The sequence below is a fragment of the Poecilia mexicana genome, unplaced genomic scaffold, assembly GCF_051168715.1.
Source record: "Poecilia mexicana isolate PSO_F unplaced genomic scaffold, ASM5116871v1 scaffold_2, whole genome shotgun sequence".
Classification (NCBI taxonomy): domain Eukaryota; kingdom Metazoa; phylum Chordata; class Actinopteri; order Cyprinodontiformes; family Poeciliidae; genus Poecilia; species Poecilia mexicana.
In genome coordinates this window covers 19,750,200-19,773,151 of record NW_028263371.1, presented here as the reverse complement: position 1 = coordinate 19,773,151, position 22,952 = coordinate 19,750,200, and the positions used below count along the sequence as shown (strand labels likewise).

General features: G+C 39.9%; 2 protein-coding genes across 2 annotated transcripts; both read right to left on the bottom strand.

Annotated features, from left to right (window-relative positions):
• Positions 1-9: 9 nt before the first annotated feature.
• Positions 10-9,513, bottom strand: ndufv3 (NADH:ubiquinone oxidoreductase subunit V3). Its single transcript, XM_014968382.2, has 4 exons — positions 9,330-9,513; positions 7,290-7,392; positions 3,321-4,637; positions 10-254 (listed from the first exon to the last, which is right to left on the bottom strand). Exons 1-4 carry the CDS (start codon positions 9,372-9,374, stop codon positions 97-99), a joined length of 1,623 nt encoding a protein of 540 aa, XP_014823868.2. The 5' UTR covers positions 9,375-9,513; the 3' UTR covers positions 10-96.
• Positions 9,514-11,569: 2,056 nt separating this feature from the next.
• LOC106904182 (uncharacterized) lies at positions 11,570-22,905 on the bottom strand. The gene is made up of 7 exons (XM_014968371.2): positions 22,790-22,905; positions 22,549-22,607; positions 20,995-21,100; positions 14,885-16,087; positions 12,758-12,821; positions 12,534-12,658; positions 11,570-12,044 (listed from the first exon to the last, which is right to left on the bottom strand). Exons 2-7 carry the CDS (start codon positions 22,594-22,596, stop codon positions 12,013-12,015), a joined length of 1,578 nt encoding a protein of 525 aa, XP_014823857.2. The 5' UTR covers positions 22,597-22,607; positions 22,790-22,905; the 3' UTR covers positions 11,570-12,012.
• Between the last annotated feature and the right edge of the window lie 47 nt (positions 22,906-22,952).

Sequence of the window (22,952 nt, the reverse complement as noted above, 5' to 3'; positions counted from 1 at the left end):
CAAAAACACTTAATTTCTTACACTTCTTTAATCATAACACACTTTAACAACTGGTTTCGCAAGATCGCCACCACCGCTGTCCACACCACCTACTCCCTAGTGTCTGGGTGACGGTCTGCCGGACGAGGGCTGAGGGAGACGATACTTGGCCATCTCCACATCCAGGTCTGCAAAGGTGAAGCTGGTGTAGCTGTGGTGCTGGTAGTTCTTGTAAGTGCTGTTGTCAAAAGGCTCCGGCGGTACTGCTGCCGACTCTGCAGAAGAAGAAGAGAACCTCGTGACGGAGATGCATTTTCCTGAAATTTCACACATGAAACACAGACCAGGTCTATTACCTGGAAGCATTTTTTTTCTTCCCCTAACAGCAAACTGTTTGCAGGCATACACCAATAAGCAGGAAGCCATCAAGAAATGGACTATGAGGATTTTTTGGAGGCTGAGGTTACATGTTCACACACTCTGATAAAGAAGTTTATAGCATCACATTTCCCACAATAACAAGGCTTGTGTGAAGACACGCATGTGGGAAAGACCTCAAGGCTCATGTTCCTGGCATATAAATAGAAGCCTGTAAACGTAAAATAGATTTAACCAACACAGAGAACGTCCACTGACAAGATTCACTAGGATTTGGGGAAAAAACAACTAAAAATCAGTGTAATACTTTAAGAAGCACATATTTAGTTACATACATTTACATCTAAATGTTACTGGAAAACTGCTGGCAATGAAAATGTCAAGCTCACAACCAAAGGGGGAAAAATTCAAGCACAACTGACATTATTTGTTATAAACACTCCAACACATAATTCCCAGGTAAAGGACAGACCAAAGAGTTGAGAGAGAAATAATACCCAGGTATAATCACCCGGGAAGCAAGAAAATTTGACTTTTTGATGAAGTGTCAGAGCTTAGAAAGACCAGTAACCTTACTTTATAAAACAAATTAACAGTCAAACCATCTCACCACTACCAGCATGTGCACCAATATTAACGTTATCAATATTACATGGGTCATTCAAACTGGATATAGTATTTCAGTTTATATTATTTCAGATTTAATGAGCCCTTCCTTACACCGACACATTTGAACAATGTAAAAGAGCCAAAGAGAGGAATATCTATGTCTAAAAGCAAGCAAATCTTCCCTCAAAAATGTAAAGAAATCTGAGAGCGAAGACATAAACAAAACAAACTACAGAACATTCAGAAACGTGATGAAGATCAGAGTAAGAGTACCCAGCCTGGAATATCGGTCTGAAAAAGTAAGCTCTAATGTTTCAAAAGTAAGCACGGACAGAAGCTGCGTTTCCATTACAAATGTGCAAAAAAAATTGATCATGTGACTCGTGCGATGCGAAAAAAGTTTCCATTGCAGTTTTGAGGGGGGAAAAAATGATACAGCCAAAAATAAAAAACAAAAACAAAACAACAAAAAAAACACCTCACCCTAGTGTCACAACGGTTTCCATTAGGTGCATTTATTCAATGGAAACGCAGCCAGTGATCACGTCATCATGCACTACAATGAACAACATGGTTGACTACATACAGTGTGTGTGATTTATATATATACATATATTATATATATAAATATATACACACTATATTGCCAAAAGTATTTGCTCATCTGCCTTAACTCACGCATGAGCTTAAGTGACATCCTATTCCTAATCCATAGGGTTCAATATGACGTCGGTCCACAAGGCTGTCCATAAGCTTTAGGAGTGTTTATGGGGATTGTTGACCATTCTTCCAGAAATGAATTAGTGAGGTCACATACTGATGTTGGACAAGAAGGCCTGGCTCTCAGTCTCCACTCTAATTCACTCCAAAGATGTTCTGTTGGGTTGAGGTCAGGATTCTGTGCAGGCCAGTCACGTTCATCCACACCAGACTCTGTCATCCATGTTTTTAATAGCCTTGTTTTGTGCTCTGATGCAAAGTCATGTTGGAAGAGGAAGGGGCCGACTCCAAACTGTTCACACAAAGTCGGGAACATGGAATTGTGCAAAGTGTCTTGGTATGCTGAAGCATTCAGAGTTCCTTTCATTGGCACTAAAGGGCCGAGCTCCTGAAAAACAACCCTCCACCAAACTTTACACTTGGCACAATGCAGTCAGACAAGTACCGTTGTCCTGGCAACCACCAAACCCAGACTCGTCCATCAGATAGCCAGATGGAGAAGCATGATTCGTCACTCCAGAAAAGCATCTGCTCTAGAAAACTGCTCTAGAGTCCAGTGGCAGTGTGCTTTCCACCACTTCATCCAACGCATTGCACTAGGTGATGTACGGCTTGGATGCAGCTGCTTCACCATGTGAACCCATTCCATGAAGCTCTCTGCACACTCTTCCTGAGCTAATCTAAAGGCCACGTGAAGTTTGGAGGTCTGCAGTGATCGACTCTGCAGAAAGTTGCTGACCTCTGACCCTGCTCTGTCAGTTTATGTGTCCTACCACTTTGTGGCTGAGTTGCTGTCATTCCCAAACACTTCCATTTTCTTATAATACAGATGAATATGGGACATTTAAGAGCGAGGAAATTTCACGACTGGATTTGTTGCACAGGTGGCATCCAATCACAGGTCCACACTGGAATTCACTGAGCTACTGAGAGCGGGCCATTCTTTCACAAATCTTTCACAAAAACAGTCTGCATGCCGAGGTTCTTCATTTTATACACCTGTGGCCATGGAAGTGACCAGAACACCTGATTCCGATCATTTGGACTGGTGAGCAAATGCTTTTGGCAGTAAGAGTGTATATATTGTGTACTTTCTGTGCAGAGTGGGTACAGAACGTATTCAGGCTATTTGGCACTTTGCTGTGACCTGTCACACCAAAGAGTCTGAATACTTACGACCATGGAGAAATTTCAGTTTTTGTTTTTTAATAAATTTATAAAAAAATTCTACATTTCATTTTTTTTCTGTCAAGATGGTACGCCGAGCGTACATTCATGAGAAGTAATATGAACTTTTTTGATTTTAGCATATGGCTGCGATTAAAAGGTGAGAAATGTAAAGAAGTCTGAATACTTTCTGTATCCACTGTACATATGTATATATATTTAAATAAATCCAGAAGAAGGAATGAACCATAAAGTCAAGGAAAAGAACGTTTCCCTCAAATTAGCTGGAATAAGGAATAAGCTTGAAGGTTAGATGTTAAAAGTCATAAAAGTTTAACAATACTATGAGTGAAAGAGAATGTGAGGGAGCCTGGTAAAATAACGTATTCTTAGGGACAGGAGGAAATGCAAAGCCTATCTGGAGAGTTAGAGGTCTGGAGTGAGGGGCAAGGCGGTGTGGTGTGTACCCTCAGGCCGTTCAGCAGGGGTCTCGGCATGCAGCTCCTCTCCAGTAGCTTCCACTAGCACCTGGGCAGAGTCCTCCAGCTCAACAGAGGTGCCAACTTCAGCTGGATGGTCAGCTGCTACTTCAGCTGGATGGTCAGCTGCTACTTCAGCTGGATGGTCAGCTGCTACTCCTGCTGGATGGTCAGCTGCTACTTCAGCTGGATGGTCAGCTGCTACTTCAGCTGGATGGTCAGCTGCTACTTCAGCTGGATGGTCAGCTGCTACTCCAGCTGGATGGTCAGCTGCTACTTCAGCTGGATGGTCAGCTGCTACTTCAGCTGGATGGTCAGCTGCTACTTCAGCTGGATGGTCAGCTGCTACCTCAGCTGGATGGTCAGCTGCTACTTCAGCAGAGACGGCTTTCGACTGTGCAGGCCCGATAGTAGACGTTTTCCCACACGATTCTTCACCAGCATCCCCTAAGCCTTGTTCCAGCTCTGTAAGTGCATCTACTGCTTTTAAAGGAGAATTAGACTGGGCTTTGTCTGGAGCTTCATGTTGCTCCACAGGTACAGCTGGAGCTTCACACAGGGTATCGGGAGGAGCAGTATGGGTTGGCAAGTCTGAACTGGTGAGCTCAGATGCACTTTTTGTAGCAGGAAGGACATCGAAGGCCGAGTCTCGCAAATTATCTGTGGAGGCCTGGACTACAGACTGATCTGCTGCTTCCTCTGCATTAGGAAGGCCCTTAGCCACTCCACTAACTATAAGCTCTTTAATTTCTCTCTGTTCTTGAAGACTCGGTTGTTGCAATTCCAAAGAAAAGCTTCTGGTTTCAGTTTCTACCTCCAAATTCTCATCTTCAGGAATGGAGTCTGAGTCTGAGTCTGTATCAGAGTCGCTGGATGATGAGGAAGACAGCTCCTCAGCTGCTGAATCCCCAAGCCCAGCAGAAACCATAGTTGGTTTTACAACATCATGCACGCTCACAGCAAGGGCAGGAACGTCTCCCGGTACTGAGCCTTTACAAAGTTCCTCGACTGAAGCTTCTTCAGCTGCTACAAATACCGGTAAAGTATCGTGAGCAAGTATCTGAGAACCTTCTTCTTGACTTTGACACAGATCAGATGAAGCAGTGACAGCCGATGATTTTTCTCCAGCAGATTTAGTGGAAGCAGCAACAGATGCTGCTGCAGCTTTTTCTGATGTGGCAGTGAAGCGGACTGGCTCTGTAGTTACACCTAGGAAAGGTGGCAAAACTCCAGGATCCGATAATTTAACTGGAAAGGCCACAGCAGTCTTGTAAGTCCACACAGCTGCCCTCTCATCTTCACCTGCTGAGGAAAATAATAAATTGTACACAAACAGGTAAATGCTAGGAAAGGTGACTAAACAGAAAGGTTCTTCTAAAAACTTATTTCCAAAAACTTGGTCTCACTCTTTGCATACCAACTTTACTGGAAGTTCACCACAGAAAGACATATTTAGCTTACTTCTTGCTAAAACTTACAGACAGCTAGAAAATATTATGTTTTCCAAAAAAAAAACATGGACTGAAAAGTAAAGGGAAAAAGCACTAAGATTCATTAAAAAGTCAGGAATACATTTCTATACAAAATACAAATTAAAATGATTAAAAAAAACAATGATGCAAGTTATGCGTCGCCTATTTAAAATGAATCTACATACATGCAGACCATTTAAATGCATTTAAATATAAAGTGACAGACTATAGTTACTTAGATAAGAGAACAGAAAAATGATAAGACATACAGAAAACTAAGTAAAATGTGGGTTAATGATATGCGACATCATAATCATAAGTTTTCTTAATATTGTGAGAGGAATTAATTATAAGCTGTAATCAATTAAAACAATGTTTAATTGACCTCCGGATGAGCAAACAAGATGGCGACAGCTTAGCCAAGAAGCTCCTTGACAAATTCTAAAAATCTCCTGTTTCTATGCAGCATATAAAATACACTAATGAATGAGTCACAATGCCTAAGTCCAAATAAAAATAAGCTCTACTGTCTTCGACAGTTGATTTTACAAGAAGAAGAAATGAACGAGACTAGCCTCTTGGACTTGGAAGCATTACTGGTGGCTAACAACGTAGCTGACGAGACAGCTAATTTACAAACTGTTCTCCAAGAACTGAGAGAATCCCGTCGTGAAAATGTAGAGGGCTTCCAAGAAGCTAAGGAGGAAAAAAAACAAAACGGAAAACTGGACGTATTTTGGAAGCAGATTGAAGAACCAGATATGAAGCTGAGTAAATCACAGGATGAGCTTGAGGCTGAACTAACTGAGATCGAGACTGGAAAACAAAGGGCTCCATGGCATCGCAAAAGGCTCTGAGGACGACTCTTCCTCTATGTCAGCCTTCATAGAGATCTACTCCGAGACAAACTAGATATTCAAACATTATTTGACCTGGGTATTGAAAGAGCTCACCGCTCCCTGGGACCCAGACTTCCACCTGATGCTCCCCCACATTCAATAATAATCAAGTCCACCACATTTATAGTGGTGAACTTGATTCACCACTATAAATGTGGTGAATCATTTATAGTGATTCACTATGAATGAATCACTATTCATTTATAGTGAAAGATGAAAGGCGCTGAAAGCCTTTCATCTTTACGCCTTTCAGCGTAAAGATGAAAGGGAAAAGAGTAATAGACAGTGGCTATGCCCCAGACATGCTGCTGAAACATTGACATGTACACCTTGAAGCGACGGGGGTCCTCAGAGAAACGAAGATCAAATTCCAGACCCCATTCCCAGTCAAGTCGATTGTACTTTACGAGAACAACACACGTGTCTGCAACTACGCATCTGCAGCAGTGAAAGACGGGGCGAGTCGAGGCTCCAAAGTCACCATCATCCAACTATCTAGGATCAAGAGTGCCGAGTCGGGAAGGACAGACAAGGAGCATCCAATGAATGAAACACAGGAGGGACAGAAGAAGAAGATGGACGCTTTCAGAAGAGAACAAGCAAAACCGTAAAGGACAAAAGGAGCAGATGGGTCAAACATTTCCCATTTCTTTCTGAAGTGATTTGGAGTCGGGGATCATACACGGTAAAAAACACCACCTGGAAAATGGAACGACATAACTAGCAAAAAATGTAATAAATAAATTACAGGATACCGGACATTTAATAATTACATGAAGGGGCATTCTGTCTGGATTAATAACCAGAGAAATGTAAAAGATTGTATTACTCTTTGTGAACAGATGAAACACATTTTTGTCAAGTTGCTCCTAAATTAAAAAAATAAATACATTTTGAATTAAAAACTGTACAACCCTTGGCAAAATAACTATAAAAGAACTACAGCAGACATTTGATCCAGCAGATCGGGGAGAGAAAGGGGTTTTCCCCAAAAGCACCTCGATTTCTATACATGAGCAGAACTTTAAGTTCTTCCACTGAACTTATTGTTTAAGTTTGGTAGAATGTTCCCTGGATATATTGGATGAGTACTGATGATTTTGATGATGGGCCTCATCAAAAATATATTTGTCACTGGTTATCTCAGTGGTTGACTGCACTGTGTTTTTTATGACGTTGTATTTTTGTGTTGCAAAGCAGTCTGAACTCCATGGTTTCTGAAATGTGATATACAAATAAGATTGATTGATTGGGAGAAAAGTGGAAAGAACCTTTTTCACCTTAAATCAGTCATGATTAGTTGCTTCTAGGAAGAGTTCTATTTGATTAAATTATCCTGAAAACAGTCAAGGAAAGTCTAAGCAACTTTCAGACGAAGGAAATTATGCTGCTGTATTTGGCCTGTTCATTCCCCAACTTAATGCAATTTAATTCAAATTCAATGCAACGCTAATTTACAACTACTCTAAATCTATGCAAAGATTTGAAAGTCATCGTAAACCTTAATGATCTGAAGGAAATTTGTCAAAATGACACTATGAAGCTACTATTATGTTCCAGATATCAACACAGGTAACTGGTCTTACTCTCTTCTGGATCCTTTGCATTTTTCACTGGTTTTACTGGCTCTTTAGCTTCACTGCAGAACAAAGCAAGTGGGTAACGTCTCAGAGAGCCCCAGCTGTCCAACTGGAGAAACAACAAAAAAGAAGAACAGAACAGTTTTGGAGACAAATACTGCACAAACAAATTTAAGTATTACATAGCGTTTTTCAGCCAAAAACATCAAAGTACAAAGTTCCAGCTCAGCTGACTCAAATTAGGAGGAATTGCATTTAACACGATTCACAGGTTTGTTAGAAACTCTATGAGACACAGGTCAACAGTTGCCTCGATCAACGACTGCATGACACACGGAGCACAACTTATGAGACGAAGGGTTGTGTGTTTAACCAGGGCAGCAAACCTCATGGGACTGAATTTCCACCAGTATATTTTATTCTCTGTGCACCTCAAACTTCCAGGTTTGACTCCTGCCATCTTTGCAGTTGTCAGGTGAATGATATGGACAGGAAGCTGAGTGCTCTATACAATGCTTTGTAGCATGGGGTGGGAACAATCCCATCTTGAATGTGAACAAAACAATGACTGGTTGTAAATAGAGTAAAAGTTAAAAAAAAAAAATCACAAGCTATATTTTTTATGACCTGAACAATACCAAGATGGTGCAGATGATGACAGCCTCGGTACTTTGTGTGTTTATTATGATCCATGTCATTACAGTATGTGGACAGTTACACTAGAAAAGAACTCCAAACAAACCCCGACCCGCTGCTGCTCTCTATGGGATTTAGATGTGCTTGTGAAGCCTCAGAAAAAGGTCCGTAACCTTTGCCCTCAACCCACCTGTTTTATGTCCACCCTAACAAAGTGGACAAACTGTCGCTTCTCTATCAAGGATTTTCTGCCCTCTGCTTCACTAAAACCCGGTTCAATGAGCACAACACAGACTTCTGATGCTGTGCTTCCAGCTTTTTGGGGGCACACTGCAGCTCAGAGGTGGAATCTGCTTTCAAATTAATGAATGTTGGTCTGCCGATGTCACAGAGTTACAGGAGACATGTAGTCATCTGTAGTCCTTTCTTATTGACAGCTGTCAATGTACCTGAAATTCTACAAGTCTCCCCGTTAATTAAAATAATTGACAGTAAAATAATATTTCAGTTCAGTAATCAGCGGTTTTGTTGTGTGTCAATCTTGAGTGGAAATGATGGAAATGTTTTCTACACTAAAAACAAAAGGAACAACCCAACTCATGGTATGAGTCTTTCTCTCACTGTCTCCTTGCAAATTTATTACATTCACAAAGTTCACAGTTTTAGAGAAAGTTAATTCAATAAGATTTGATGATTTTTGCAACTTCTGTACTGTTTTTGTTTCACTACATTTTATGGCCTGTATTTGCTAAGCTCTGCAAATTAAAACAATGAAAATCTTACTGGATGTTGTGGAAATTTGATTATTGAGATCGTAACCTTTAAAATTTCTTCATGGGATTGTTGTGCTCAACAAAATGGTCAGAGGTTATCATTAGTTGCTTTGATCAAGAAAGTAAACAAAATCCCGGAAGTCTATTTTTTCTAGAGGTCTAAAACAATTTGTGCAACTGTGATTGAGGTCATGCGGACACAGCCGTACATAAAGTTACTTAAAAGTAGTAATAAACAGCTCTGACTTTAATCACCACCACAATAGCACAACAAAATATCGCAATAAATCCTAAATCCATTTCATCCAGCCCTGGTCTCAGTACAAGGATGTGTTTTTTTCTGCTTTATTATAGGAGTCATAACACCCACGTCCTTGTCAGTAACGCATAACACACATAAGTAGTTTAAAGATCTGTTTATCTTAGGTTTTTAAAAAAATCTATAGTCAATTTCCTTTTCCTATTTTATTTTATGTTATTGTAACTTTGAGGGTCATTAGGAACGCTACCATCCATCATGTCACAACATCAGTTTCCATGCATGCGCTTTAAAAAATACTAGTATGATGTCGTTGACGATCTAACACCGCCGCAGAATACAGTTTAAAAGCTTTTGTATCAGATAACTAAATATTACCTTGAGTGCACCAAGTCGGCTTGAACGCAGCAACCAGGCAGCCATTTTGTGTTCCAACTGTTTTGTTCCGACTGGCCTCAACCTCTGTGGTTAATGCAATGGTTCCACGAAGAAGCAGCTGCACGCAAGTCCACTTCGCTGCAGCAAACACAAAGGGGCGGGACGGACCGCTGTCAGTCTCATACCTTATTTGGAAACGGGACCATTGCACTCCGGAAGTGAAGGGGGCGCTATTTCCTATTTTATTCGCGGGTTTCCCGTTTTTATTTTCTTTTTAAATCTGTGATACAGCTTCATCTTTAGGCAGGAATTTCACTCTCAGCATGTATTTGAACTTCTCTCTTTTATTTACTTTAGCGCAGCTCACAGTTTCAAAATCTGCTCCTTAGTCGCATCTTTTTGGGCTTGCTACTGCCTCTAGTGGCATGGGGGTGGTAACACAACTAATATAATTCCATCACTAAATCAGAATAGCAGTAAGTCTTTATCATTTAATTTAATTCTGGCATTACTGGAACAGTAAAAAAATAAATTCTCTAATAAAACACATTTTTTTTATTTTCTTAACGATGTACAGCTAATTAAATGACAAACAATACCTTTACACATTATAAATAATATAGACCATCAATTATAGGGGGAACAAAAGAAATTGTAAAATACCATTTATATTATATACATAAGAAACTTATTTGAGCAAAAGTCAATAACGCACAAATGAATAAGGTTCATAGAAGAATTGATCATCAATCATTAAGAAGTGAAGGGGGCGCTATTTCCTATATTATCCGCGGTCTTCCGTTTTTATTATCTTTTGAAATCTGTGATATCTTCTCCTTAAAGAAGTTCCACTCTGCATGTGTTTTAATTTTTTATTTATTTCAGCTCAGCTCACAGTTCTTAATCTCTGTAGCTTTCTGTGTACTTCTAAATCTGCTCCTTAGTTGCATCATTTCGGGTCTCTACTGCCTCTAGTGGTGTGGGGGTGGTAACACAACTAACATATTACATCACTAAATCAGACTACGACAAAGTCTATTATTTTTTATCAATTCAGACATTACTGGCGCTGTAAAAAAATATCTAATAAAACATCGTAATGTATGGTTCAAACCATACACTATGATATCCTTTTTTAAGGGTTGCTGAAAAAAAGGATAGATGCTATCTTCTAAAATATTCCTTGTCGACTTTCATGTTCTTTCAGTAAACAGTTGAGACAGAGTCGTTTTTGGTTCCACCGATATTTACTTGCTATTTTCCCTGCTATTGAAAGTATTCTTAAACATTTGTCTTTTATTCTAAAGCTCATGTGACCATACCAGCTGAGATGATGAAAAGTTAAAACACTCTCAACCATTGTCCCGTACACAAGTTATAACTGACTAAACCGAAGACCATTAGGTTTTCGTAAAAGGTAGAGTTTCTATGAGCATTTCTTAAAAATATAGTCAGTGTTTTCAGCTAATTGAGCTGAATATTTGCCAAAGTTGGGAACCAAACATTTCAGCTGCCTGAAATAATTTGTTCTCCATAACATGGGAACAAATTCATTTACCACCAAGTCTTTACCCGTGTTTATTCCTGTCTTCATGAATATTACTTTAAATTCCTCATTTATTACTTTCCTCCTAACCACTGTTTTCTCCATCTGAACTACACTCTTCTAAACTTCTCTTGCTGTTTTGGCCACCAATGTCTGTCATCTTCCAAAGTTTTATGCTAACCTCTACCTACCTACCATAGTCCATCGTCAAAATCCATATCATCGTCATCACCACCACCACCACCATCTACCTTTGTTGTCATCCCAATCCAATCACACTCCAGTTTATGCCAACCACCAAAAACAAAACTGTGCATCAAAAAACTTTTCCTCCAATGACTTGTAAGCACCGACACCACAGACCATATGCAAATACACCTGGGATGTCAGTGGAGGCAAATAATCAGGGTCTCTGCTCCAACTTAGGGTTGCCACCCATCACGTAAAATACGGAATAGTCCTTTCTTTGGCTGTTAAATGGCGTCCCATATTGAAGTGATACGGGACGCGATGTGTTCTGTATTTTTAATTATTGTCCAATAGACACGCCTATAGATGGACATTAACATTAACACTAAAATCCTATTGTCGCTCTGTGGGATTATTATTATTATTATTGCAAAGCCCATTTATATTAGGAACTTTATCACCAAGTGAAACATCTGGATTATATTACATGGCTTAATTGACAACAGATGTTTAAAAGTCTTTATTTCCCACTTACAGCTAATGAAAACATGACACTTAAAATGAGAATATTACACTGAACCAATAAAAAAACTGAAAAAAAAATCTGACAACTTATTTGAGTTCCATGTTATTTTTTTCTTTTTTGAACACCTCTTGATATATGCAACTGAAAAATGATTGAGGAATGAAAAGATTAGACAACAGAAGTCACATTATTTATCGATTTAGATTCAGACAACCTAACTTGCACCTCTAAGATCACGCCATCAAACCTGATGGCGGTAATGTAAAACCTTATCTTCTACAGGCACGAAATCTACAGTTTCTACAAATCCAATGCTTTATTTTCACATATAAGCACCAGGTCGAGGTTCATTTGCTTGACAATCATACAAATTCATGTTCCTCTGCACAAAGTTGTAAAAGTCAAGTAGAAGTTCTGATGGTTCACTTCTGGGAACCTTCATCCCACTGGGGTTCTAAAACAAACAAACAAACAAACAAACAAACAAACAAACAGCTCTGTCACTGAAATTATTTAACGCAAACATCTTGTTATTTTTAAATCAACTTATCTTCAACAATAGATGCAGAAATATAAATTTCAAAATCTTTAAACTACAGCCATCTAGTTACAGTAGTAAAATCTGAAAATTTAACCAGAAATATGTGAAGGCAAAAAAAAGTCCCATGTTAAGAAATAATTTCAGAAATCTGTGGTGGGATGGGGCAAAGCACGACCCACATATGGTGGAAGTTGTAGGTTTGTAGGTTCGAATCCCTACAACTGTTTGGGACTTCTTTCTCCACTGCACTAATGTGCCTGATAATATATTGTGTTTTTCAAAATGAGCTTTTAGTGTGAGATCATACTGCTGCAATAAATGAGAAATCCATTTAAAGGATTTTCACATATCTTCACTGGGATTGTCTAAAACTAAATACGAAACACCCAACTGTTAACTCACCTGTAAATTTGAAATTAGGAAAACTGGTTAGGTCTCCACCACCATACAGTCTCTGTAGCTTCGCCGTCTCCTCTTCCAAAGCCTTTTGATACTGTGGGTCAGCGTCAACCAGACCACCAGCTGCCCTGTTTTGGAACAGGTGAGAAACCAATCAGTCGGCACCTCTTCAGATCTTTTGCACAAAAGAGTATCATCATAACACGGAACGAAGTGTTGATGCTTACTGGGAATTTGCTGAATATTCTCGTATAGAGTCCAAGAATAGCCTCTGCACTGGGTCCATATGAGCTGAGAGTCACAAAAAGACAACAAATTAGATATTATTACCCACAGAAGATTTTAGGTAGAGCAAAAACAATAAAAGTTTTGTAGACTTTTATCCAATACTTGATAATTTACTGAATCCATTATGCACAATAACAGCTTATTTGAAGATTAGATGGTAGACCAATTATCTGTGGTCCACTGAGACAAAAGAGGATTTTTTGTGTGGATGCGGTATAAAATGAACATATTTTAATAAAAAGAATATACTGTTCAAATATGATGTAACTTACATGATCTGGGGTTGCATTATAACTCAGACATCAAGTTATAATTGATTGAACCATAAGTTCTGTTCTGTACCATAACAGATTTAGAAAATCATAGAAATATCACAAGGTCACACACATTTCAGCCAGGCAGCAAAAGAACGAGGCACCACCAAGTGATCCTCTGCATGAATGGCTTAAAATCATCATTTAGGAGGCTCATGTGTTTAAACTCGTCTTTGTGGCTGAACTAAAACAATTCTGCAATGAAGGGTAGGCCAAATAAATACTGCCAGCCATTACAAATCATTACTGACAAGGGTTACAAAACAATAGATCAAGGGCAAGTGCATTTTTTAATTCAAATGTGTGACAATTTTAAATATTTGTGTGTAACAGAAACAAACAAAAGAAAACCCTCCAAGAAATCTGAGGGCTGAGATACTTGTATATATATATCACATAAAAAAAAAAAAAAGTCCAGCGTTTGAAGCAAAATGCTAACCTGTCCCAGTCTTAATACTGGTTTCAATTTTCATTTGTCACCCATCTGTTATCAACAGTCTGGTTTAAAAGTAGGAACATTTACGCTTGAAAGAAAATTTGATTAAAAAAAAAAAGCAAAACAGTTAATTTAAATGTTTCCACAGCTATCTAGATTGAGTCTCATAATGTGACTTTTATGTGAAAGGAGTCGAAGAGAAAATCACAGTTGCCTTTTACATGTAAATAACGTGCACAAGTCAGACATGTCAGGGCTATTATATCATATTTCCATGCAATTTCCAAAAAAGAAAAAAAAAAGCAACAGGTGAGTATATTTAGTAAAGTCTGAAGTACTGATAGGTGTAAACGGCTGGAAACAATGACTTTCATATTCTCCATTGTTAGTTTAAAAAGTAAAATTAGTGATGTTTTTGACTGGGGGTGAGACTATGAATCTTTACATCAAAGTTTTTATATAAATATAAATACTTGCAAATCTTTTAGGAATATAAAAACATATTAATAAATTTCTAAAGGAAGAATATACATTTTGAAACACAAACCAAAGTAATACATTTTCTAAGGGTGTGGAAATTAGTAACATAAAGTTGACACTTTTCATTAGTGCAAACCCATGCATCACAAGAGACGCCCACTGTGTGAAACATGTGACAACAGAGTGAATTAATGCTGCATTTCATTTGAACTCAGATGGGTCCGACTTCTGACTCATTAAATCAATTTCCAGAGTATCTAAATTTGGGATTTGACTCGACTAAAGTTTCACTTAAACCCTCACCTTAATCCATCATGACTGCCTCACACATAAAATATGATAGTTCCAGCAATAAACCATCTATTTGCACTTCTGTCAGTCATCTCATTAAATCGCTTTCATAGACTGTATAAGAATCACTTGGCTAAACGTCCGAATGGAATAAGCATGTCAGTACATTAGCATGCAAGACTGCATGTTAATGGAGATGTTAATCTGGGTAACAGCAATTACATTTTCTTTTTCTCCTCCCAACATGCAACATGTTGGGAGTGACATCATTCCCCAGTGAAGATAAATGAAAAGCAGCACAGAAGATTTGACTAAAATAGGGCAGACAACAGGGTAAGATACGAGGAGGAGCAGACAGCTTCTAAAAGCGATAGTTACTTGTTGCAGGAATTCACCAAGTAACACTTAGAAAGACCATAAGGACACATTCTCCGAGAGGCTAAGAAGAAAGAAGTGCCTGGCCACGTAGAAGCTTTCTGTAGAAATACAGGTTCCACAGAGGAAAACAGAAGGATTGTAGGGGAGGGGGAAGTTGTAGTGTGTACCCTGTGATGGTCCAACTGCTTCAGCAGGGGAATCCATCTGCAGCTCTTCTTCAGCAGCCTTGGAAAGGACCCGGGCCGGGTCCACAAGGTCCTCAGAGCCAGGAGCTACATCTGTAGCATCAGTAATTTTTGCCACAGGCTCCAGCACCGCCTCTGCTTCAGGCTCTGGCATGGACTCTGCAGGGTCGGGTTCTGAAGGAGTTGCTTCTGCCACGGGTTCCAGGGGTGCTTGAAGGTCTACAGTTAGAGTTTCAGGGACCCCATCTGACGCTTCCGTTGCAAGTTTAGGAGATGGCTCTGGGGGAGCTGCTTCCACTGCAGGCTCCAGAGACGCCTCCTCAGGGGCCGCTTCCATTGCAGGCTCCAGAGACGCCTCCTCGGGGGCCGCTTCCACTGCAGGCTCCAGAGACGCCTCCTCAGGGGCCGCTTCCACTACAGGCTCCAGAGACGCCTCCTCAGGGGCCGCTTCCACTACAGGCTCCAGAGACACCTCCCCAGGGGCCACTTCCACTACAGGCTCCAGAGACGCCTCCCCAGGGGCCGCTTCCACTACAGGCTCCAGAGATGCCTCCTCGGGGGCCGCTTCCACTACAGGGGCCGCTTCAACCAGAGGCTCCAGAGACACCTCCTCGGGGGCCACTTCCACTACAGGGGCCGCTTCCACTACAGGCTCCAGTGACACCTCCTCAGGGGCCGCTTCCACCACAGACTTTAGTGACCCCTCTGCAGGAGACGTTTCTGCCTTATTTGGCCCAGCTTCATGAACTAGGTTCAGGGCCCCATCTACCAGTGCAACATCCACAAGTGGACCAGGAGTCGATTCTACAGAGGCAGGATGCATAGGGACTTGTGGCACATCAACTGCAGGCTCAGCAGCCACTTTGGAGGCCTCTAACATTAGAGCATCTTCTCCTGGAAAGGCTTCAGGAACAACGTCAACAGTAGATTCATCAGTTGCTATGTTGGAGGGTACTTCTTTAACAAAGGATGCTGTCACCGCTTGAATCGTTCCGTCATAAGTGGATGCAATAGTTCCAGCTGAAGCAACAGGGGGCGTGTGCTTTGTTGCTGCAGAAGCGATGGCTTCCAGTGCAGCTTCAGTTACTGCAGAGGCAGCTGGAGAAACTTCTTTCTTAGGGAAGTTGCATGGCTTGTGTTGAACAAGTTTTTCTATGTCGAAGTACGTTTTAGGCTTGCTTTTGTCTAGAATGAGGGACGTTGAGCAAACAAAACGCATTATTTTTATGTTCAATCAGAAATTGATTGGTCATCAAAACGTCTAAAACAAGTATGGATTGTTAAAAATGTTATACTAGCATACGGGAAAGAGAAAGGTTAAAAGAAAACATAGCCCTCAGTCTTTCAGGATGTATGAATGAATCTGTGCACTGGTCAACATGGTAAACAATTTTGAAGACAAAAAGAAAAATGTTTAGCGGAAACCACACAGACAGATCAAGGAAAAGCAAATAAGATGAACTGTGGCACAATGATCACTGACATAATACTACTACTAATAACACATAATTATTATAATAAGAATTATTATTATATTAAAACACTTATCATCATGTCTGGAGAAAACTTTCAAAGTCTTTACCAGGATTAAGACATTTCTTCAAGCTGGTACCACAACCTGCTGAGTTGCAGGCATCACAAACAGCCGATCCCTCAGTAAACACCAGTTCTGAATTTACTGCTCAGTTCCTGCGTCCATCAGTGCCTGAACCACGTCAGAACCATCTGACCAAACAACACAGACCCGACTGGACAGGAATCAGACTGAAATCAGACAGCTGCATCCCTGAGAGACATCAAAGCCCGCCAAGAAGTTCTGCTAGGTCAAAATGAACCTGTAGACTCACTGGACTGGAAACAGCCAGCAAAGCCCTCCATATGGAAATTGCGCAGTTGTCCTCACAGGTAGCTAAACTAACCTCAATGCTTACCTCCATTCCAGGGTCGTCAAAATCTTCGGCTGCTTCACCATCCGCCTCCTCACCGGCTGAACCTCCTGCTGTCCCAGATCCCCCTCCATTCTTGGGTGAGCTGTCAAAATGCCGGGGTTTTCTGTTACAATGGAGGATGGTGTTGAGCAAGCTACCTATGGCTTTTGCTTCCGATTTATCTAAGATGTATTATGTCAAGGAACTGCTGAGGGATCAGGCTTTAGCCTGGGCGCTAGCGTTTGATTCTGCTACACCTTTAACTTCCCTTACCTTTAGTCAGTTCTCTTCAGAATTAAAAATGGTGTTCGATCACCCGGATCATGTGGGGAACGCCTCTCCGCTTTAAAGTCATTCCTTCCTCCAGTTTCTCCATGGTGTTAGGACATCCCAGGCTGAGTCTTCATAATCCCCAGACTGACTGGGTCACAGGAAGGATAGTTAGCTAGAGTCTGTCCTGTTCAAGTAACTGCCTTCATGCTGCCCAGTCCAATTGTGGGAATGTTTGAGAGAGTCCTGATCCTCCTGATCTGTCATTGGTTCCCCCTGAATACCACAACTTGGCCGACGTTTTCAGCAAGAACCGATTGTTCAGCCTGTGTAAGCAGGAACATGAGGCCATGGAGACCTACATTAATGACTCTGTGGCAGCTGATTTTATCCGCTGCTCGTCATCCCCACTAGATGCCAGTTTCTTGTGTTGGAAAGAAAGAAGGCACATTACGCCCATGCGTTGACTATAGGGGGTTAAACAAGATCCCTATAAGGAATAAATACCTGCTACCACTAATGTCCATGGCATTTGAACTTCTGCACGGGGAAACCATCTTCTCCAAGTTGGATTTACAAAATCCCTATCATCTAGTCAGGATACGTGAGGGAGATGAATGGATGACGACCTTTAAGACACTTATAAACCATTTTGAGTACTTCGTGATGCCTTTCATCCCAACTAATGCCCCTGCTGAGGAATTTCCTGAATCATTTTGAGTTCTTGATGACACACTCATCTTCTCACAGACCAAGGAGGAGCATGTCAGTCATGTTCTCCAGAGGCTGCTGGAGAACAGCTGTTAAGGCTGAGAAATGCAGCTTCCCTCTCTCCTCAGTCAACTTCCTGGGGTTTGTCGATGAGGATGGACAGATCAGAGCCCATCCTGACAAGACCAAAGCAGTGGTGGAATGGCCCAGCATTTTCTGGGTTTTGCTAACTTTGATCGTAAGTTTATTAAGAGCTACAGCGTTGTTGTCCAGCCACTACCTCGACTCGCTTCAACCAAGAAGCCCTTCACATGGCCAACCGGAGCCAGCAGTGGCCTTCAAAGAACTTAAACAACTGTTTTCTTCCCCACCAGTCCTCATTCAGCCAGATCCCTGCAAACAATTTGTTGGGGAGGTGGATGCATCAGTCACTGGAGTAGAGGCAGTTCTGTCCCAGCCTTCTGGCTCTGCACACAAGAAATATATTTTATTTCTATATACACCTCTAGAGGCTGTAGCACCAGGCTAATACCTGACCCAGGACCATCATTTCATGTGCCAGACTCTCTGAGGCAAATTGGCTATTGAATGAGTACAACAATGCCACCAAAACAAGTTGAACCTAGCTACAAAAGAGGTAGATGACATTTTTAAAAAAATCTCTTGACATATTGACAAAAGACAATACTGAACTTGGCGGAAGAGGTTAAAATATTGAGGTTACAGAACACAGAAAAAGATTGTGTCACTGGAAAACCGTGTTGCTTAGCTGGAGCAATATATCAGACTGAATGACATCAGAATAACCGGATTAAAAATCAGACCACATTCTTATGCACTGGCTGTGACAATAACGGATAAAGAGGAACCAAATAAGCAAGATGCTGAATCTGTTGAGCAACAACAGCTTTCCTTAACTCAAAAGGAATTACACTGGATTGACACCAAACTGAAGCCTGCCAACCGCTGCCACAAAGAGACAAGATGGACAAACCAGCCATAATAATCCGATTTGTGAGTGGAAAACACAAGCTTGAACTGTTGAAAAGAGGTCAAAAGTTGAAAGGTAGAGACGTGTACTTGAATGAACATTTGACAAAAAGAAATGTACATATCACCAGAGAAGCTCGACAGACAGGATCAAAAACCAGAAACTCCTTGAACATGAAACGGGGCTTGACAGCTGACAGAGGCATCAGGCTATCTCGCCCTGAGTAGGTGATGAGCAGCTGTTTAAACAGGGAGCAGCACATAATGAGGAATTAGAAGGACGGAGAGTAAACGGAGCTGAAATGATGACGTTTGTGTTTCAGTGCGTGGGGTGAAGCTGTGGACTGAGATAAGCATGGAAATCAAGCAATGTCCAAACATCAAACAGTTTAAAGACATCATTTAAGAAAATGGTCATCAATATGAGAAATAACTTCTGTCGTTACTATTTAATGTTGTCCAGAGGTGAAAGTAGTTTTAAATTCTTGGGGGTACTATGACAAAAAATACCGTACGCCCTTACTTTCACCCCTGATGTTGTCAAATATTACTGTATTATAGTATATTTATTTAGAAATATTTTTTTAACGTGTTAACGTGCTTATATTTGCATGCAGTTATGAATGCACTGTCCTAGTTATAGATATGGATATAGAAAATGATAAGAAAAACTATTAATATCAAGTTAAGAGTAAGAGGGGTGAGTGTAAAAATAAGTTTGTACTTATACCCATTCCTTTGAATGTGTAAATATACTTTACTACCGTTCTTTTGTTTTGTTTTGTTTTAAATTGATTTGGTTTGTATACGACTTTGCTTATTCTTTTATTACAGTACATTCAAAACATTGATATGCTGAGGAGGTTGTTATGATTGGGTGAATGTCGTTTGCAAGTTTACTTTATTTATTTTTTTACCATCATTCAACTTGCAGTTTTCTTTCAAAAGTTATTGTCTGGACAATGCACTGGATGATACAGCTTCCCCCTTCTCAACGACGACACCCAACGTTAACTCCAAGCCTCCAGAAGTACAGCATCCTCCTCGTTTGAATGCATGAAACAAAGGAAAACATCACTCAGCGCTTGAAGCTGTTCTTCTCCGAGTTTGTCTTTCCATTAGTCGGATGGACTGGGTCTCTGGTCCCGTTTTCATCATCAGCTGCTTGAACGACTTTCTGAGGCTCGCTACCATTTACATGCCTGTCAAAAGCTGATTGACTGAAGTATTTAGTATCCAGAAAATGAGGATGTTGATTGATCGCTTCCCGACAAACCCACTGGATTGGATTGATTGACGGGTGGCGTCATGTCAACTGTTTCAGAAACTCCTGAGAACTCATGTAGGTTATTTGGGGAAAAAACATCTTTAGAAATGCAAACAGTACCCAAAACGGTAAATTTAGCACCATTTCTTCCACTGAATTTGTAAAAAATGAAATAAATTAAAAACAAGGGTTGTCTTTACATTTGCAGTAAATGGAAATTAAAGTGCCATTTATAATACTGACAATAGAACTATGCATAAAATATTGCCTTTAAAGTTGCAGTGGGTAATTTTTATTCATCTGTATTTACGCATTTAAAACTGTCGTCATTTCCTGACAGTACAATATGAGACATTATCTGTAAAGAAAAAAACAAAACAAATAAAGCTCCTGTGCCACGTCCTAGTGCCATCTCCAGAAATACCCAGAACAGGTCAGAAATAACCCATCAGAGCCAATTACTTTAATAATCCTCATCTTGTATGAGAAACAGTTTAAACACAGGTTGTTTCAGGGCTTGCAATGACCTGGTAACCTTCAATAAACATGGAGATAAAGACAACAGAAGGTGAAAAGTTATTTGCATCTACCAGGATAACAAAAGTATGCAGTCATTTGGTAAACAGCACCAACTATGATTGTTAAACTCTGAAGGGTTGCCCAGAAACTCCCTGAGCTGTGTAACCCCATTTTCTGTGGGGTCACCAGGTTCAAGGTTTCCAAAATAACCTTTAACCTGATCAAACTGCAAAGACCTTGGGTTTCAGTTCACCCTCTTTATTATGTATTTTTATCTGCCCCAATTGTAGGATTTCTGTACCATTCAATGAAAAATGATTAGATCAATGATTTTTGTGCCACAGTTCAAATTTCATTTACAAGATTAGAAAAGTAAAACATAACCCAACCTGTTTTCTGAAACTTACCTTTGCTGGTCTTTTTTGATGAATTTTTGGATCCTGATGATTTTGTGCTGAAAGGCAAAGCTGTTGGTGCTCTGCTCAGCATCTTCCACCCCTCAGTCTGCAAGCACTGGCAGCACAACACGAAAACAAGAGGAATGGTCACAACACTACAGGAATGCTTTCATACACACTTCCACTCGTTTAAATCAAAGCAACATTAGTTTTGTTTTAGGACAGCTCAGTTAGAGATGCGTTTTTTATGCTGCTTATGATGCTCTGCTGTTGTTTTTATTTAAATAAAAAACATTAATAAAAATGTATCATGTTAACAAACATGATAAATACAATTAATAGAAATGGGCAGAAAATTGATTTAATGAAGGAGAAAATGATTTTTGTTTCTACCAAAGCAACTCAAGTCTGTTTTTCTTTTGTTATGCGTCTAAATTACCAATAGCTTTGAAATATTAATGGACACAGCTCTTGTGGTGGAAGGCATTTCATGCTGATTTTATACAGTGTTGTATTTCATGAAAATATGCAACCATTTTTTTCAGTTATGTTTACCACAGAACAAACCGGGGTTGTATTTTGCAATGTTTAAACAAATATTAATACAGATGACAATATTTCTTTGAAATTACACTCATACAAACTGTGTTAGGAATTAAATAGCTTGTTCTTAGAAAAATATGAACAGACCAAATCGTTGTTTTGCAAGTCACAGCTAAGTTTCAAGTCTTTATCCTCAAGTCCAGAATCAAGTCCCAAGTCTGACACTTGAAATTTGAAGTCCTTCAGTTTTTTCAACAATATTACAATAATATGTCAAATGTAAATGCATAATGTATTCTTTTTAAATCTGCATTTGTCTCAAATTTTGTGATGTAGGAATTGGATTTGAAAAATATATTTAAAACAAAGTAATTCTGAAATTACACCTCTATTTTGTACAGTTCAATTAAACTTAGCTGCAAGAATAGTCGTCTTTTAAACCAGGGGTGGAAATTAAAAATGTTCTCCACCAAACATTTTACAAACCTCACCAGTACAAGCAAGTTATATAAACTATATGATTTATTCTTAACTCTATAAAAACTGATTTACTGATAATACGTTTACCATACACATATGTAGTAATTTAACATAAAGCATGGGTACCTTAACAGGGTTGTAGTGCGACAAGTTCAGCAAACTTTAACTACACAACCCTAACATTCTTGTAATCATATGTTGAACATTTCCACATTTTTAATTTCCACCTCTGGATGGAAATGTAACATTTTTTTGTGCAAAACAGTGTTGACAAAAAGAAAGACATTTCAATTGGTCTCTGAATTCATGTAACCATAAACAAACTACATTATTTTCTGAAATGATCGGAGTATGTGTTTTCGAAGCAAAGCACACTTGATTGACATGCACAGGCACACAGAAAGACAGACATCGGTTTGTAGTTTTGGAATGTAGCCACATCAGCAACTTGTAAATCCCGAGTGTTATGTAAAAGTCCTGTTTTCTCAGCAGCCACAGAGGCTGCAGCGTGAAATTTTAAAAGTCAGCAGGAAGAATTACCTTATTGACACATCGGAGGTGTCCGATCCTTAACAGGGAGGCCGACATGTTTTAACAACCTGCACTAAAAAAAACAAACATCAACATCTGTTTAAAAAAATAAATAAATAGTGACACGATAACAAATTAATCTTCATGCCATTATCAAACCTGCACTTTATCTACAATTAAACTGGTTAGAAGAGGAATACCACAGTGCTTCCACGACGGTAGAGGTAAAATGCAGTGTTTTTATCTTTACCTTCAGGAGAAAAGCGAGGAATGCGAACAGTTTGTTCCACTAATCAACGCGCTTGGTCGGCGCTCCTTTATGTAATAAAACGTGCCACGCCCCCTAAAGCCCTCACGCTGCTGCAGAAGAGACGCGAGCATCCGCAGCCAAGCAGAAAACTGTCCACAGAAAA

Coding starts and splice junctions, on each gene's coding strand:
- ndufv3 (XM_014968382.2), bottom strand. CDS start 9,374: ATGGCTGCCTGGTTGCTGCGTTCAAGCCGACTTGGTGCACTCAAG. Junction 7,393..9,329: donor GCCGACTTGGTGCACTCAAG/GTAATATTTAGT, acceptor TTGTTTCTCCAG/TTGGACAGCTGGGGCTCTCT. Junction 4,638..7,289: donor TGCAAAGGATCCAGAAGAGA/GTAAGACCAGTT, acceptor TATTTTCCTCAG/CAGGTGAAGATGAGAGGGCA.
- LOC106904182 (XM_014968371.2), bottom strand. CDS start 22,596: ATGTCGGCCTCCCTGTTAAGGATCGGACACCTCCGATGTGTCAATAAG. Junction 21,101..22,548: donor ACCTCCGATGTGTCAATAAG/GTAATTCTTCCT, acceptor TTGTGCTGCCAG/TGCTTGCAGACTGAGGGGTG. Junction 16,088..20,994: donor ATCAAAAAAGACCAGCAAAG/GTAAGTTTCAGA, acceptor CCCTCATTCTAG/ACAAAAGCAAGCCTAAAACG.